General features: G+C 38.0%; 1 protein-coding gene across 3 annotated transcripts in view; it reads right to left on the bottom strand.

The window, feature by feature from the left end:
• GRM1 (glutamate metabotropic receptor 1) overlaps window positions 1-19,353 on the bottom strand; it is a 174,662-nt gene that overhangs the window by 21,945 nt on the left and 133,364 nt on the right. For all 3 annotated transcript variants that reach the window (XM_042820232.1, XM_042820250.1, XM_042820240.1), the window contains exons 5-7: window positions 14,311-14,479; window positions 11,932-12,058; window positions 6,396-7,326 (exon numbers count right to left, since the gene is read on the bottom strand). In XM_042820232.1, the coding sequence (XP_042676166.1) occupies window positions 6,396-7,326; window positions 11,932-12,058; window positions 14,311-14,479 (1,227 nt within the window). The remainder of the gene's footprint in view (window positions 1-6,395; window positions 7,327-11,931; window positions 12,059-14,310; window positions 14,480-19,353) is intronic.

Raw genomic sequence — 19,353 nt, forward strand, 5'->3', positions numbered from 1 at the left:
ATCAAAGCTGCCACTTCTGCATCTGCCCAGCAGCAGGAGCATTTGCCTACTCTGGGCAGGGACACAGGGACAGATCAAGAGCCCTGTGGTCATGATGCCCTGACGTGGGGCTAGGGAACACACAGCCACGCATGCATGGCTGTGGACCAGCACCGTACCCTGCACCTTTCACCAAAAGTGAGGCCTAGACTTTTATTGCTGGGTTATTGAGGTGATCAAGCATACAATGACAAATGAATAATTTAAATAGGCAACCTAACCTATTTTGTATTATTTTTTCCCCACTATCTCCCCCCCCTCCCCCCCCATTTAGTCTTTGCTCTATTTGCATCTAGCAGGAGATCACAACCTCTCTGCTGCTTCAAAAGTGTCTCATAAAGCCTTAACAGAACAGCTGTGCACACCACAAATTTAAAGCTGTTCTTGAAAGCGCCTTAAATTTAGTGTGTTCCAGAGTATGTTATGGTTAAAATAAATGGCATGTCATTATTGTGGACATCACAGTACTTGTGAAATTTGCTCACTGCATCAGTTTAAGATTCTAAACTGTTAACAAGCTAGTCAGTTTTCTATTAGATTCAGTGATTGTCTCTATACTTATCTGGATGTGCCATAGGAAGATAAAACTACACCAGAGAAACCGACCTATACAACAAATATTTAAAGATAACTCTTACATGGTGCGTACTATGTATTGCAGTTTAGGACTGAAAAAAATAAACCATATTGTAGACTTCTCAGATTGGGCTTATGTCCTGGAGTTTAGAAATATATTCTATTTCAAATGAGAAGATACAATGGCTATTATCAATTCTCCTTGCACTTTCCAATAAGCCATCTTTTTACAGATCTTTTGATGCATTTTAACCAGAGTGAAATATTCTCTGCACAGCTGTGCCAAATTGAGATTGTTTTTGTTTGATTTCACAGAGGTCAGGACAAAACACATCACCTTCCCTGCATTAAAGTTTTTTTTTCATTTTCTGTTCCTACCTCTCTCCCTTATCCTCTTGCCTCCGTAACCCCTTACTTAAGATACCTTATTGACTGCCTGGAGTAGTAACTTGAGAATGAGAAAAAAGAATACTCCCAGCCATCTCCTCCTATGATGAGACACTTGATTTGGAACAGAGAGGATGTAAAAAATCCGCACTGGTTTGACTGTAACTGAACATGTTGAACATTTACTCTTTGTTTCCAGAAGCTTCAACTCCTGTCATGCTGCACAGTACATTTGCTTCCTCCTACCACCTTAAACAGTGAAACAAAGTGTCCTACCTTCTGACTGTAGTTATGCTAAGATTCCCCTTGCTGTTTGTCTGTGGGTGGCTTTGAAATAGAAGGAGGTGAAGTCCAAAAGCTTTTCTGGACTCTGTGTTGCCAAGTGAAGCGAGTCCCAGAAAAACATAGCATACCATCATAGCTTGCTCAAGATGAAATAGCAACTAAGCGAGTCATTTTAAAGAGAGAGAGTAATTTATGAACACCTGGAGACAATTTTATAACTAGCAGGAGAAAAAAGCAGATGGCTCCCTCAGCCCTGTTAAGGGAGCATATGTATTACTAATGATAGCTGAGAAACTTGAATCCCAGCTAAATTTCACAGTCCACATAGAGAACGGATGAAGATCAGAAACAGAAAGTCAGGGACAACATAGTTGGAGATGTTGGGTTGCCTGACCCTTTTGTTGGAGAAAAATACAGTCCTTTTGAGAGACCTTTGGCTCAAGTCACTTTCCCAATACTGCTTAGAGAGCAACCTAGAGGCATGGACAGACAAAATGTCCAAAAAATAAATTAAAAATATGTGCTTAGAAGTATTTAAAAACAGTCATTCATTTTTCAATGCAGGGAGTTGGAGGAAAAATAATTGAATGCAGATGTATTAAAGGTAGAAGGGGGTATAGAGATGACTCAAACATTAATGCAAAGTCCTGACCACACAGTGAGTCTTTGCTACTTGGCTTTCCCTTCAACTCAAATTTTGCCAAGTCCTTACTTCTGTTGACTCAGAGTGCACTAAAATTCTGTCCAGACCTAGACTCCTAATCAAAAAATTTTAAACAACTTATACACAAAAACCAAAGCAATTGCTTTGCATTACCACCAAACCTCTAGCTAATTACCCACAGAGAACTTATTCCAATTCCCCCTTAGCAGGAAGTATGGGAAAGAGGTAAGTCTTGCTGCGCATCTCAAGCTCTATCTGAAGTGCATGTGTGGAGTATAGAAAAGCAATGCAAGACACCCTCCAGCCTCCCGTGCGCCAAACAGGGTCCACTTGAAGCAATAGCTAGAGAAGAGTGGAGAATTCTGAAGATTATCATCTTCAGTATCACTGGTTATTTTTTTCCACATGTAGACCAGAAAAAAGCACCACTTCCTTGGTGATTTATGTTGTAGAAGAGTGCTGCAGGCAATTATGGTGAAGATGTAGGGAATTCACTTCCAACTGAGCTGCATCCCTCCTTAGTCCTCCCTCCTACATATCTGCCCTTGTTTCTTACAGGCACTTCATAGGAGTGCTGCTCTTCAGCATGATTGACCTTCACAGACCAAAGTAGTATTCATAGTCAGTGATCAATGATCACAGCAAGATCTACATCAGAAAGTTACAGTCTCACAGCTGGAAAGGAGATGAAAAAGACTCTCCTAAAGAAATGCTATGTCATCATTCTGTAACAGACAGTAGATGTTGTAATGTCACCAAGCAGCACACACCAGCAATAAATGCCCCCACACAGCTCCAATAAAAGCAGCAGAGATCACTCTATCTCTTCTGATGGAGCTGTTCCATTTTTAATAAATATTTAAATATTCATTTGACAAGCGGAAGAGACTGACAGTATCTTAGTACTGACAACATTCACTAGGGATCTCTCAGACCCAGATTCAAACTGTCTCACAGAATAATACAGAGCATATCTCTAGGGTTTGCATCAGAACTTTTTTCTGTTCTCCAGGACACACTGATGGTCAAGAATAGAGAGAAAGGGGGAGATTTGCCCTGGAACAGTGCATGGTGCAGCTGTAGGACATTCACTTGAGTTCTGAAGGAGGTGCTCTTAATTTAACTGAGTACCTTAACAGTCTTAGTGACTGTTGTGGTACAATTCCCTCACAGTTTCTAATTTTTTCATCCTCATGTAGGGGGGAAGAAAAAGAAAAAAAATATATATATATTTCTGGCATGAAGAACATCCTTCCTGTCAAAATTCAATTCTCTGAAATGTTTTAAGGGGCCAGAATTTTCTGATGGAAAACGTACCCCATGGAAAATTCCTAGCCACCTCTGTTTAAAACAGTGCTGTCTGTAACTGCTCACAATTCAACTCAACCAAACAAGAGAGTTCATACCCTCATGATAGCAGACAGCATTTTAGAGTGCCTCAGATAAGGAAAAGCAAAGCACTTTCTTATTTAAGTTGAAGATCAATGTTACTGAACATCTTCATTGGAACTGTGTTTGTAGTTCAGCTGAGATAGCCAATTTTCAGAAGGATATTCTGACCTCTGTATCAGCATTAGGTGCAATGGGGAGTTTTCTATTGATTAATAGATCCCATGCTAATAGACTTCCTTGGTTAATTCTTCTGTTATATTTCAGGAAGGAAAAAGGAAAAGCTGGTTGGTTTCCTGCGCATCCAAAGTTACACTAGCTAAGCTAATTGCACAACGTTGCAGGCAAGTACAAGGTTTATATCAGTTTGACTTGCCCCTGCATACTGAAACTGGTTTCCAATTTTAAAGTTAACTCAATTTAAATCCATACCTGCACACTATTTTAGTGTAAATGAATGTGCTTTCCTATTTAGAGGGAGGAATTGGAATTCACTGGATAAGCAGACAAGATCAGTCCAAACAGGAAAAGAGGGATGAAAATTAAAAAGTAGAAAAACTAGCTGGTATGCAAAAGAACAGATGACAAGAAAACAGAAAAGAAAACAGCTGGAAAACAGATGATCTGAGTGAAACACTGCCTGCCACTTACAGAGAGGGATATATGGCCATAGGGAAGGCCAATTACAAAATAAAGAAGCCTAACAACAAACAATTAATTTAAATTATTGAGAGAAAACTGGAAAATTAATCTTAAGTTTTGTCAGATAACGAAAGACATGAAAAATTTTCCTGGAGACTGCTCCTGTTGGTATTTTCAATTGTTTCAAGTCCAATTTCAGGAAGGATGCAAACATATATTTGAGTTAGCTAGATGCTTACAAAGTTCTAGCAAGTTGGTTTTCTCAGTATTTTTTTGCTTGGCACAGGAGCTGGACCCTAGACATCAGACAAAAATAAAACTCAAAGTAAATAATTGTTGGGTTTTTAGTCTTTAAAAATCTGTGGGCTTCCTGGCTATATATCATTCACACAGGCTCAACAGAGGTCAAGAAATGCTTGCTAAAATTATGCAACAAATATTTTTCCTAAAAGCTCAGGTAAGCTCTGTTGTTTTATAAAAGTGACAATGATGAATGGAAGCAGGCTTTTTTAAAGAGGGAGAAATGTTTTCTCATGTTGCAAACTGGATTCTAAAGTACAGTATCTCCGTATTTTTTAAAGCATAGTTTTCTTTCAGGAAGGTAAAAGAACAGTGAGCACAATAAAGAATAATGAAGAATTAGTTACTAAGTCACTCATAATGTAAAATACTCAATAGTTTTTTTTGCCAGACATGCCTTAAAGATAGCAGCAGCCAGAGATTACACTGCAGACACACCACCCTAGTTTCTTACAGACGTGTTAAGACCCAATCCAGTGTTCACAGAATGAGAGGAAAGTAGATGAAGCTTCATCTGAACAAGGAAATCAAGCTAATGAACTAGAGGTTTTTGGCAGTCTACCACAAAAGGGAGTCTGTTTACTTGCAAGGGGATCCCTCACAACTGCCTTCTACTCCCAACTTTCTCTGAATGGCTTGGGAGTTGAAATTCCATGGAACAGTGAGTTGTGTATTTGGGTTACATATGTACCCATTCGTTTCTTTGCCATTATCTTGTCTGTTTTGTATGGTATTGCCTTCAGCCTTGCCCTTCTATCTCCAGAACATGCATGTAATCAATGAATACACAGATGTTATAATAAAGATATATACAGGAAAGTTAGGCTAAACAAGTTATCACACTAAAGAAGAATGGATGGAAAGCTTACCCTTATACTGAGCTTACTGAGAAGTCTGTAAGAGAAGCAATCTCCAGTAGAGATCCTTCCCCACTGGTAGTCAGCTCTTAAATGGGGTCTAGGAGAGGTAGAGCCAGGCTTCACCCCTTCCGCTAGCGCAGGAGAATTGTCTTCACCTGTGCTCCCAGGGCTGACTCATTGCTTGCCTCAAGTGGTCAATCAGAGGTTCAGGCCATAATTCAGCAGTTCCCATACAAACATGCAAAAATCATTCTAATGCAAAAAAAAAAAAAATCAAAACCAGTGCATGCCACTCAGAGAAACCTACAAATCCCAAAGAGATGGAAATTAACTGAATTTATGTGGACTTCACTGGTTCTTTATTATTTTGATATTTATTTTAAATTATGAGGGGAAAAAACCTAAGTTCATGTTTAGCCCTGTTGTGCTTCTTTAAAGATGAAAGTGGGATAAGATCATAAAAAGCATAAACATTGAGACTGCTGCTCACAGGAAGATGCTGGAACCGACAGTTGTCTCTTTCCCTCTGCTGCAGTTTGGCTGTTTTCAATTTTTAGCAAGAGGAATAACAAGCTTAACAGATGTGAATGCAAACCCATATTCACCATTAGTGCAACTTTTCACACAAACACTGGGTTTGGGAACACGGACAAGTTTACACTGCTGATGATTAAGAGACTTGCTCATAATTCTGAGTATTAAATAAAGCATAGGAATATTATGAAGGGTGCTTTTGGATGACAATCAAGTGGACTATAACAAAACACTACCTTACAAACCAATGTTCAAACTTCAGCTTTCACACACAAACCTTAGTGGCCTTAGACAACCGCACATGATTTACAGCCACTCAGACACAGATTTCTGGTTTCCTTTCCCAAAAGGCAGCACTTGCACCTTGGTTTGGAGAACAGGGCAGAGCAACTGTAGGGGTTTGAGTCCCCCTTGCATATAGGGAGAGATAGAAGAAGATGAATTTGGAAATTAGTTACTTTTCCACTGCCTGCCCTGTCCTAGAGGTAGAGGGAATTGTATACAGGGCTGCCTTTAGAACAGTGAAGAAAATGAGAAGCAACATATCAACATCCAACCAAAATTTAGATATAAAGGATAATTTCTACCTTTTCTGCTACATGTGAGATGAAGAAATATTACATACCTTACTACTCAGAAAAACATGGTCAACCAAGATAGGATGGCAAAGAGAGGGACATACAATACAGAGATACGTGTATCTTCAGTCAAGCACTTACTTTGGATTTCCAGCCCCTGGTTTCTTTCTCCGGAATATGTTGAGGAAAGTGTTGGACTTGCAAGGTGCCTTGCCATCCCCGACATGCATACGCACCACATCTGAGGTGGTGAAGGCACTGCGGACGTTCCTCTCGGGCTTGGCTATGATGATGTACATCTTAGGAGTGAACATGCACCCCAGGGCCACTGTCACACTCAGGCTCACTGCAAAGCAAGTGGTGATGATCTTGTAGTTGCTCCCAAAATAGATAGGTACAAAGGCCAGCCAGATGATACAAGTGGTATACATGGTGAATGCAATGTACTTGGCCTCGTTGAAATTGGCAGGCACATTGCGAGTCTTAAAGGCATAGTAAGTGCAGCTCATGATGAGGAGTCCATTGTAGCCCACAGGAGCCACGACACCCAAATTGCTGGTGTTGCAGATAAGGTAAACTTCCTTAATGCTGGGATAGGAGAGGATGGGCATCGGGGGCTCCAGGATGATCAGCGTGACCACCAGTGTCAACTGCACACTGATCAAAATGGAGGCAATGACCACTTGGGCCCACGCACTCATGAAGCGTGGCTTGCGGGTACAAATCTTCTTTTTGCTGCCTGCCAGAATGCGTGCAATGCGGTTGGTTTTGGTCACAAGGGCAGAATAGCACATGGCAGAAGAGAGACCCACCAGAAGGCGCTGGAGGTAGCAGGATATTGTGGTGGGTTTTGCGATAAGGGTGAAAGGGCAGACATAACCCAGAAAGATGCCAGCAAGGATTATGTAGCAGAGCTCCCGGCTGGAGGATTTGACAACAGGCGTGTCCCTGTAGAGCACAAAGATAAGGGTGACAAACATGGTGACCAGGATCCCCAGGCAGGAAAAGACCACAGCCACAATAGATTCTATATTGCTCCACTGAAGATATTTTACAGGAATGGGTTCACAGCCTGCAGTGTACAGAAAAGAAACAGAGTGTTAGAAAGTTACCTGCTTGAAGAGAGAACTTTTATTTTCGGCTTCTACTATAATCCAAACATTGGCTTTTGCCTATATATCATGGACTATTAAGACCACTTTACAGATGAGTGAACCACAACATAAGAAAGATTAGACAAAATATTTTCAAAAAATACCATTAGTTCTGAGTGAGTCAAACATTGGCTTATGATGCTACAAGGAGAAATGAAATATTTCTTCTACTATTCATTGGAAGACATGCTGACAAGTCCAGCATACCAAAGGCAGGGCTGGGAACAGATCACAGACAAAGAGCACCAAAACTTTATTTCAGCAGGGACAGGATTATTGCAAATCAGAATGGCAGCATTTAACCTCCCCAAGTTAATTTAATCTTTATCAAAACAAGAATAAAGACACAGCACATTTTACTGAAGGCGATTTTAGTTAAAAAAAAAAAAAAAAAATTTGTTTTAAAAAAAAAAAATTGGTTTTTTTTTTTTTTTTTTAAAAAAAAAAAAACTCTGTCTCATTGCTGAATCTTAATAAGGTCTTGATTTTGTTAATAGAAAAGCCACACTCAGCCCTTCCCTCCTCAGTGTGGTGCATATCTGCAGAAGTCTTCCTGTATGAAAGCTTCTGACACCCAGAATTCTTCTCAATCAAGGTACATCTTCCACATGATGACAAAGAAAAACATTATCAATAATACAAGAAAATGTAAAGTTGTCCATAAGCAAGTTGAGGTATAGATCAGGGTTGAGAGAACAAAATTTTGTTGTGATATCACTGTCAGAAAGAAAAGGGTTTAGTTGAAATTTTAAAAAAGATTTTAGAAAAAGAGTATAAGAGTCAGCCTGAGGCAAAGTCCTGACATGGAAAATTTCTGCACAGGCTTTTAATGTCTTCCAATGTCATTTGAAAGGAAAGAATGCCTTACCATTCTGAACTCTTTGTATCTAAAAGTACTGGTCTGACTTAAATACAGGTAATGCTATGCATCACCTGTAACATCAAGAACAGTAAGAATGGTGGTGCATGCATCTGGAAGATGTATTTTATAAGGAAAAGGAATTTTGCTCAGGATTCAGGCAGGTGGGGAGAAACTGTTCTTCCAACCAGTATTTTTGTGGCGAAATGCAATCACAAAAATTTTTACTAGAATTAGGAGCTCTGGCCACTGGCTGCAGCAGCCCAGAGTGGGAATTGGCTCTTAGTTTGATACAAAAGTGAATTAATTGTTCTTTGATTAACACATGCAAAGCTCTTTCCTTTAACAAGAAGCATGTGGTTGCTGGAAGGCTTACATTTCAGTGTGTGCTTAGCAATGTAAGCCATACTCATTCAGTCTTAAACGTGTTCAGAGCCATAGCCCTGATTCAGCACGTGGGTAAGTATATCGATCGCTTTAAACTTATCCACTGCAGGGTTTTAGAAACCTGTTTTGTTGCATCAGTGCAATTCCTGTGCACCAGCAAGCCCCAAGAGCCACATATGCTACAAACATTGCAAAAAAAAAAAAAAAAAAAAAAAAGGTGCCTTTACTGCTTATATCAGCAAACAGTTGTTGGTTGTCAGCATCTGTGAAGGTGGATCATTTGCCATCTGGGGGACAGTGGACTCAGGAAGTGTGTTGAGATGGGGGAAGATACTCAGGAAACAGTATGCTTACAAATTATATGCATTAAAAAAAATGAAAATTTTTAAAAGTAGATAATCAGTAGCAAAAACTTCACTGTTAAAAGTTTCTAGTAAAAAGCTGTTTGGTATTTTTCATCTATTATTGTCCCCTACAGTTTAACCATGAATCATCTCCCTGAGTAGAAAGCTAATCGATTTTCACTTTTTTTTAAAAAACTTTTTAAAATTATATTCATACTGCAAAACCAATACAACTCTCCAATATATTTTCTGAGGTCATTAAAGCATCCCAGGTAATCCATTTTATGATAGTTCTATAAAACTTCCTCTCCTTGCTTGTTTAAAGTGAAGAAAACTGGGTATACTAGCTTGATATTCACTGTTCTTATACAGCTTATGACCTGTAAAGGATGGCACTTCTTGGCACAAGACCTTTAGGTACTATTGTTACTGACCATTTGTCAGGTTAGGTTAAATATACAGTTTGTTATTTATGGTGAGAAGTTCTTTATGTCTGCTAACTCCAATGACCACTTTTTTAGGGGAAGTAAGCAAAACATTTTATATTTAAAAATAAAATTTAATATCAGGAAAGGAACGCTGGGCTGCATAGTTTGGTTTCAAATGGAAAAAATGAGAACCTTGAAAAGCACGTCTTGGGAAACAGGTTAGTATGCAATTCACGTTTCCTACAAGGTCTAATAATTTCAAAGTCTATCTGTAATGGAAAATTGTGAATAAAACTGCATACATGTTTAGCATTTATGATTTAAGGCAAAGGGAAGTACTACCTGGAATGCAAGATGTTAATGTCTGTGTCTAGAATGGAAGGGTGTGAATACAACAAAAAAATTAAAAAAAAAAAAAAAAAAACCAAAAACATATTTGATGGGGGGAAAAAAAATGCTAGAAACAAAGAGGAATTTCAAATTAAAAGGTTCCAGTGGAGATGCCAGCAAAGCCCAAAAGCCAGAGTTTGTTTAGCTGAATTTCCCTTTGCTAAAGGGCAGGATACCAGTAGTTTCTCTCTGTAACTTTGTAATTCCTACTGCAATTCAAGTAGATACGAAGGGGTTAAAAATCTTTCCCCAGAGTGAAGCAGCTGTACAGAAACTGTACATCTGCCAATGCTGCCATTTTGAGGTTCTCTAGGAAATCAGTTGATGGCTGTGCCATTACTTGACTGACGCTACTGCAATTTTAGGACAGCAGCAGCCCAGTCTCTTTGCTGAGAAGAAACACGACTCAGCAGGTCACTTACTGATTTCATTAAAAGTTAATAGATTGCAACATGCCCCTGAGATTTTTTCCAGTACTCATGTTTTCTTCAATTCCTTTCAGCAGTGCCTGTCATTTTGACATGCCCCTATTTGAGCTACTTTGGGCAACCATATTCATTCAAGTACACATTGATCTCCCACCGTGTTCTTGTTCTGCCTTATTGATTTAAAAGAAGCTCTAGTTTTCTTCCCTGAATAGTAGATACAAACAATTCTGCAAACCTCCAAAACTAAAAGAGCATGGTTCTGATTTAGCACTAGCAGACATGGGTGTCATAGATAGTAGCATTGAATTTTATCTTCTAGCATTCAAGATATATAACTCTATATGCTCTAGATTTTCTAGGGTTTAGAAAAATAATATTTTTATCCACAACTGTGACCCTTACAGAAGGTATTTTTTAAAGACTTCTCTTTCTACTGCCCATTTATGTGAAACCTGAAAGAACAGAATGATCACTGAGATTTCTGTATCCTGACAAGACTTGCTGAAAGAAGTTCAATTGCACATCAGAGTAAGAGAGGGAAAGGGACTATTTGAGTCAGAGTTACAGGATATAGACACACACACGTGGTACAAAACCACAGCTTATTTTCCATTTAAACAAACCAATACCCAAACCGACAAACACACAAACAAAAGAAAACAAAAAGGAAAACTAATGCAATAGGGAACATCTCAATTTTTCCAGTTTTTTGTTTGTTTTGTGATTTATAATACATTTTTAGCTGGAGAAATGGTCAGTTTCCCCTTCCAGAGGAAATCTCCTGGAAGTTCATTTGGTTTCAGTGAATTTGCTTAATATCACTTATCTGTAGTGCTGAAGCAACATTTGGTTGCCACCCAGTTATATTAAAGGACAATAAGTAAGTTGCACAGCTGCTCTTCAGCTACACAGTCAGATAGTTTCTTTGACTATGATGCTCTGGCAGTGAAAATCTGCAGATTTAACATGGGATAAGGTCTTTACAAAGCAGCTTCCCAGATCAAGGTGGTACTTCTCAGTGCATTACATCTGTTTCCTTGAGGTCATGGCTAGTGCAAAGCTCAGAGCAGGTATGGGCAGTTTCCCCCAAGTGGGTACAAAATAAGAGAAAGATGCCATAGCATACGACTCATTTAAACCATATACCCAGGGAAGACAAGTTCTTGCTCCTCCTTTCCAAGTTTTCCCTTTCGTTCGTCTGTCTTTCTTAGGATTACGTTGATTTTCCCTGTGGTGGTGGGTTCAGAGAGAATGATGCTCATACCAAAGGAAATTCTGACAGTTTTTGAAAGCTCAGAAATTCCAAATGAAGTATTACTATTTGCATGACAGAATGAGCAGAAAGCGTATCAAGTCAATCTGACAATGATGCTCTGAGCCCTTGTGATTATCACTGCTAAAATTGCAGCAAATTCTGCTAAGTTCATTAGTATTTTTAGCAGCTTTATTAATACTTATGTTAACTGAAAGGGAGGAACAGACACAGTACGTCATTTTATCTAGGTACAAATTTCATCTTTGTCACTGCTGTTGAATTGAGCCAAAAGATACAGCACAGTTCAACTTGATGTGCCTTGGGAAGTTTTTTCCTTTAACATCTTTGCATATTAACACCTTATTCTTCAACACACTCCATTCTTATTGTACCCTGTCAAGAAGGAACACATTTTGAGGGACACCTCCCTACCTGTCAGTTCAGCGTTTGGCCACCAGCCAAGTTCACAGGCTTTACAAGTGAATTCATCCTGAACAAATTCATTCTCTTTGCAAGCAGTGCAAATCCAGCAGCAGCTCACTTCTCCTTTCCTGATCACCTGAAATGCAAAACATACCCTCAACAACGATCCTGTATAAGACAGCACAGAGCTTCCCACAGTAAATACATACTGCCTGCATTGTTTAAAATATGATAGGATTTCTGTGTGTGGGACATTGCAAACAATGACAAAATATTTGTCCTTATTCTGTATCTGCCTCTCTGTGCTAGAAATTGTGATCAAGGATGATATATATATACATAACTTCATTTTGTTCTATGCTGGTATTTGGTATTGTGGTGTTGTTTCTTCCCTGAGGTTACCAAAACAAAAAATGGTTTTGTACTTTACAGTGGCACAGTGTTACATTTCCAATCAAACTTGAGAGGAGGTTTAATCTGGGAGATGGTTCTGGTCAGGACAAGTCATTCAGTGAACACTTAACATCTTCTGCATAGTAAAAAGCAGTAAACTAAGTCAAAGGTTAGAACAAAGTGATTCATGCATTTATATATACTATCATTATATATATGCACAGATAGAAATACAGGCATTCAAATTCTTATTTACAATGAAGTCTCTTTGGGGCTCACCACATCAGTGTAGATAGAAATTAAAATATAAGCAAATTAAAAATCAAACTAAAAAAACGATGTATTTTGTTCTAGTAGAAAATAAAACCAGTATGCGGTGAGCAAGAACACAGTTCAGAACAGCTCTTTTGGAGACAAGTGTCCCTGAAAGCTGTATCTTTCTCTCATGTGGATGCTGCTAAGTGCAGTAATCCGATGTTGAAAATTGCTTCCTCATCTCGGCTGCTAGGTTCACTACATGGGGGATGCAAGAAAGGTTAAGGATATCTTGAGCTGCACCAAAGACTCTGCCTGTGTCAGAAAGGAGGAATTCAGCCTTTGCTCCAGGATCTTTGTATTCATCGATATGCAGAATAAGTTATTATTCTTAATAATAACTTATTATTTATTATATAAATAAAGTTATATAAATATAACTTATTATTCTTATTATTAAGTGAAATAAAAGATTTTGTTTTATTAAATGATGAAATGATGGCTTTGTGGGTGTTCTGCATTCTATGGAAACTTTCCAATAGATTTCAACAGGAGCTGAAGCTGGCATTTTGTATACATGTTGTTTACATATATCCACATACACAAACTGCACAATCTCAGAAACAGAGAAAAGATGTTTTGGAGGGCAGTAAATACAATACTGCTTCCCCTCCAAGTTTGATAGGGAATTTCACTAAGCCTTTGCTAAATAATTAATCATCAATTGCTAATAGCAACAATACACAATTTAAAAGCTGCAAGTGTTCCTATTGTATGAAATTAAAAAGAAAAAGGCATTTCTAAGGTGACATTCCTTAACAGGCTTCTTGCTGTTTTAAGCTTACAACATCCATAATATTTTGATAGTGGTAGAACATGTCTTTATGTCATCCACACATGGCAGGTGGCAAAATATTTGCAGTATGATTCAAATGCTACTGTTTGTGATTTCATTTTTGTTTCCATACCTTCTGTTGTGAACATGAGATATAAACAGGGTTCTGTTTTCTCCTTTTTCTTGTAGATGTTATTGTTGAAACAAAATAGTGGATTCTCATGGGTTACGCTATTTTAAGGATTTGTCCCCAAGTGAATCCTAGCCACTGACCATTGTAGACAATGACTAAACGAAGATTTCATTCTTTCTCATATAAGGTAAAATTTAATTCAGTCTTGTATTCCTGGAAGAGTCTGCATCAGTTGTATAGCCACTGAACATAAAGATGTTACAATTACAAAATAAACAAGAGAGTTTGGCAAACCCGATTATAATAACAAAAAGAGAGTAGATAGAATTCTTACCTGTGTTCTGGGCTCACTACAAAACTCCAGAGGAGGGATCTCCAGAAGAGACCCTTTCCCCCGGTGGTCAGCTCTTAAATGGGTCTAGGAGAGGTGGAGCCAGGCTCCATCCCTTCTGCCAGCGCAGGTGAATTACCTTCACCTGTGCTCCTGTGGCTGACTCAGTGCTCGCCTCAGGTGATCAAACAGAGGTTCAGGCCATGATTCAGCAGTTCCCATACAGTCATTACAAAAGGCAGTTTTAGAAAGCATGGGCCTTTGTATGGGACACCAAGAACAAAATGTTTATCTAAGAGTTCCTCTGTCCTTTTGGCTTTCTTATAGAAAAGAAAGTTCTAAGTAACACGTCCTTTGTCTTGAAAGATAATTGCTTAAGTTTAGTGAAAGAGCATTGCTAGGTAATTCATATTTTTATGGCAGAAAGTGTCTAATGCACACCTTTATCTGCCCCTTCAAGCAAGGCTCGCTGCACACTGATTGGACCATTCCACTCTTGTTCATCTGAATCCTGTAGTCATCAATGTTGAGGACACCCTCATGCCAAGTTCCAATGAGGACATAGTCATAGCGATTGGGCTCTATGTACTGCAGGTTCATAATATCATACCTTCAAAGGAAGAAATATAAAGAGAGTCACTGTCCTGCAATACAAAGAATAAAATTTTACTATGGACTAGAATTTCTCAGAAACAACAAACACTTCAGGATTTGCAATAGAATCACAATAAATAGCATTTCTTATTGCTAAATTATTATTGAGTTCCTGTCCTGTTTACAGAAAACTGTGGGTAAAAAAAACTGCGTGTCCAGGAAGAACTGTACAACAAAGACAGCAAACTCTGCTAAAAATTCACATGTAAGCAATGTTTGGATGGTGCATTATTCAGCCACTTTTCAGAATCATTAACATATAGCAGTAAAACACTGCTATAGAAAGCATTCTGCTTCCCTACCTCCATCATTGCCCTCCATTTGTAAGGCCTAATGTGTATGCACACCCTTTACTGTCAAGTGTTCAGTTCCTTCTTTTACTAACAGAATGTGGTTTGTGCAAAGCAGTGATTATTTGTGGTAATTTCATAGTAGGAAATAAGCAAGAATGTGAGAATGAGTAGTGAAGAGAGCACAGGGATGAAGAACCACAAAAGAGGATGAACAAATCATCTGGCCTCTTAAGAGGAGAGTTATGTGGGAAGTATGAACAGGGGAGGTAAAAGAGGACTGCAAACCAGAATTCAGCTCTAGAGCTGAAAATCACAAAGCATTTTCTGTTTTACAGATCTGCCTTGTTTTTCCTTACTGGATTGTCTCAGGACAGAAGATGCTTTAGTTTATAGTGAGTGTTGCCTATCTGTATTCACATTAAGAATAAAAGGTAAACAAAGTATGAGCTATAAATAAAACTGGAATGTTTGGTTCAGGGCAAACAGGGAGAAATATCCAATGATTTCTCTTTTCCCTGTTGAGGTTCAAATATGCAAAAATTACAACTCAGTAGTTCTCAGAGGAAAGGTGCTAGAATTACTCTCTGGATGCCCAGTTTTGTTAACTGAATCTATGAGATCTCTCTAGAGAGAGATAGTTTTTAAAAATGTCTACTTAAAACTGTATTTAGATCTCAGTCTTGCAAATGTGCATGCTTAGACAACATTGGTACCACTGCACAGATTCACTGGGCGCACAGGAAAAGGAACTTTCACCACTGATCTCAATAGAGCTCCAAACAGGTGCAAAACCCAGCTCTGCAGCTGTGTGATTGCCAACTGGCTCTTAACTGAGGAGTTGCTAAGAAGAGGAGTAAATTTCAAAGTCGCTAGAGAACAATTCTTATTTCCCATCTCTTACAAAGGAATAACATAAAAAGGTGTGCTTTTTTCAGCATAGCAAGAAGCAGTAACAGCAGGGTGCTTTATAATGTAGATTCAGTAAACAGGAATAATTGAGCAGGAATGTACATGCCTCTTTCTAGCAAGCACAACCTACTTGGTTTCTAGTGTGACCTTGAATTAGATCAATACAAAACAACTTACTATGCGCTGGAAAATGAATACAGGAAGGAAAATAAAAGATTACTAAAACTTCACATTCCCTTAATGGAATTTTCAAGCCTACATAGATTGTTTTCTTTTCTACCAAAATATATTATGAGGCACAGAGTAGCATTACAGTAATATCAGTCAAGAGCTGGAAAATTCAAGGATATGATTTTATTTTAGGTTGAAAGCCTATATATCTTATATTTTCTGGTAACACTACTCTCTTTTCTATCAGTTATATGCCAAAGAATAAAGTATGAAGACTACAAGATCTTAGCAGTCTTGCATTTAACAAGTTGTAGTACAGTGCTTGAAGCTTTGGTACGTACCTTGAATTTTAAGTGGAAGAATGTGATTTAACAAATACATTTGCTTTGGAGACATGCACAAGTTCTTTACCCTTTCTTTCTTTTCTTTAATGAAAAAATCCTGCTCTGAGTAAGGAGAAATTCAGTGTTTCAATACCTCCTTCTATCACCATCTTCCTTGTAGACATACACAACTTCAAGAGTTTTGACCTATGTCCAAGCTAAAAATGATTATCTTGAAATAACTGAGTTTGACAAGAGTTGTGAAGCTCTAAGAAAGTGAGGATCATGGAGGCAGCTGGATGTCATACATGTATGGCAGCATTTACAGAAGGTATAAAAGCTTTCTACACATAAGAAAATGAACATTTTTTTTAAATGTAAGAGCAACCTCTCATATCCATTGGGAAATGCCATGACCAATGAGTTTGGATCATGCAAACAAGTTATTTTTGAGGTGAACAAGACTGTGAGCTGGTCACGGGCGCATTCATACTCTGAAAAATCTCTGGTTAGCCTGAGATAGCTGAAGTTACTTGCTCAACAGTCATAACACCTGCGTTGACAGTAAGTTTGGTATCCTTGAGGGAGGAATGGCAAACAGCAAAGCTGAACAATGCTAGTATGTAACTGGCCTAAACAGCCACCCATGGAGCCAAAGTATGTGCAAAAAAAAAAAAAAAAAAAAAAAAAAAATGGTATGTGCCCCACGTTCCTTTATATACTGCATATATTTTAAATGCTTATATTATGCACTGATAATTTACTCAAAACTTCGGAGCTAGTAGTCATAAGGTTGCTATGTCTAGTAGACATACTAGAACAGACAAGACATCAAATATGTTCTGCAATGAGATGCATGGATCTGTCCTCTGTCCCTTGCAAAGTTCTAAAAACAGATGTGGCGTGGACTCCTGCATTCCTCTTTCCTTCTGCTGCCATTCTGAGAATTTGGGTGACATGATTAGTTTTGAGAAAGTAAACGGGAATACTCAGTGAATGTCAAAAGTTCAGCAATGTTATAAGCGTATTCTTAATAGCAGTAGAGGGAGCACATACTGTTGTCTATTTTCCAGAGCTATATTCAGGTCATTTTTCCTAAAGGCAGTAAAATCAGTTAAGTGAGTGCATTTTTACCCCTCTGATACAGCTCTGCTTCACAGTTCTGCATAAATGCTCTCCAAAGAAAAGATTCCACACAAAGAAATAAACCTTTCAAAATCGCCTCATGATTTCAAATCTCATTTTGATAAAAGCTTGAAAGCATAAATTGAGCCTGAGATAGAAAAAAAAAAGAGTTTTATCTAAACAAATGGTTAAGCTTTGCCAGAGCTATAAGGAATTCAAAACAGAGAACTGTATGAATGCCAGGAAAACATAACTGTGGGCATCTCTACCTTTTCTAACTGTGATCAGTGTAACCAGGGGGATTATGAGAGACTGTTGCTCAAAGAAACTCACAGATCTTGCTAACAATTACTGGCTTCTATGAGGGAACATTGCCTTTTTACATCTTGTGGAGTTGATTTGTTTATATGATACAGTAACATAACCTCAAAAAACTTTTTGCATATTTATGATACCTTCTTGCACTGGCATAGAAAAGCTGACAAACCAAGCAATTTCAGTTTGGTCAATCTCTGACTTATTTAGATGCTGTATGCAATGTGTGGCTTTATGTTTTGCTGAGGTATAAAATGATCTTTAGTTACATTCAAAATGTATGGCACATTCACTTATCTAGAAAGACCTTTTCTTCGTAGGGCTGTGGCAACACAAATATGAATCTTGAGTTACATACATATAGGCATAAACTACTGCTGGAGAACAAAGATCCAACCTGTTTTTCAGATCACATTGCATATATATATTATTATTCATTAACATTATATCACCCATGTCTTAAATACCACAGAATGATACAAGAATTACAGGATGAACAACAAGAAGATTGATTGAGCTTCCTTCACCAAACTGTGAAAATATAAATGATGAGCAAAAATTACCTAAAATAACTAATCACATTCTAAATAGGTGAGGGAAGGGAGGGAAAAAAAAAGAAAAAAAAAAGAACCATGCCATAAATCAAGGAATAAATTCTATCATCCTGACCTACTAAAAAAATACCCCAATACAAACTCTTCTATATTTTGAATTCAAGAACCATTTGTTATGATTCTGGGATTTGTACTGATGAGAGTTGTGGAAATGCCCTCAGGTGACAAGATAATAAACAAGATTTGAGCTAAAATTGGAAAATTACATTTAACATCAATCTAAATATCTAAAAAGTAGACAAAACAAGGTATGCAAATGCTTTTATGGACATAAATAGTGCATAATAAATTTAGAGTTATATTAAGCAGTACTTTTTCAATGCTATCTAAACTGTATGTGCTAAGATAAGATTTAAACATTTGCATTGAATGTATGAGTATGTGTAATAATACAAGGAATTGCTTACCCATTAATTTCAAAATCTGACGTAGCTCATCTACACTTCAACTGAAAAAATCTACAGTATGCAGTATTCAATGAGACAAGACCAAATTGATCAGCTTTTTCTTATTCTAAATGTATTAAGCAGTTTAAATGCATGTATTATGTGAATGCGGAAAGCAATGGAAAGAACAGTAAAAAAGTTCATCAGTTCTGATAACAAAAGGTAGGAATAGATACAAGGGTTGCTTTAAGGCCACCGTGTCTTGCAAATATTCCTTGAAGGCTGCAAACTGTTTATTCCAGAACACTGCTTTTGTGCAGTGTTGGCACTCAGATGCATTTATGCAATAAGCCCAAAGATGGAGTGAGAGAGTCTTTTATAACACTTTAATAACTCAGTAGGAAAACTAACTTAAATGAAGAAACCTCCGAGCAGAATTCTGTTAATAATGAATCATATGCACCAGCAGCTGAATTATATTCATTTTAAAGAAATAAATACATTAATCTGGGAGATGTGTCACTTAAAATATTTGGAAAGAGCCCATAAACCTAAGTGAAGAGGGAAAGATTTGTCAGCTGTCTTCCATGAGAGAAATCAAGGTGATGCCACTGCTGTCTCTCTCATTGCTGGGTGCACACTGTGTCTTCTGGGGGAGAGGGGGAGAAGGGGAGAAAGGGGCATGGACAGTAGC

Source organism: Centrocercus urophasianus, unplaced genomic scaffold (assembly GCF_019232065.1).
Source record: "Centrocercus urophasianus isolate 14NV4802_14NV808 unplaced genomic scaffold, USGS_Curo_1.0 seq_10, whole genome shotgun sequence".
Lineage (NCBI taxonomy): Eukaryota > Metazoa > Chordata > Aves > Galliformes > Phasianidae > Centrocercus > Centrocercus urophasianus.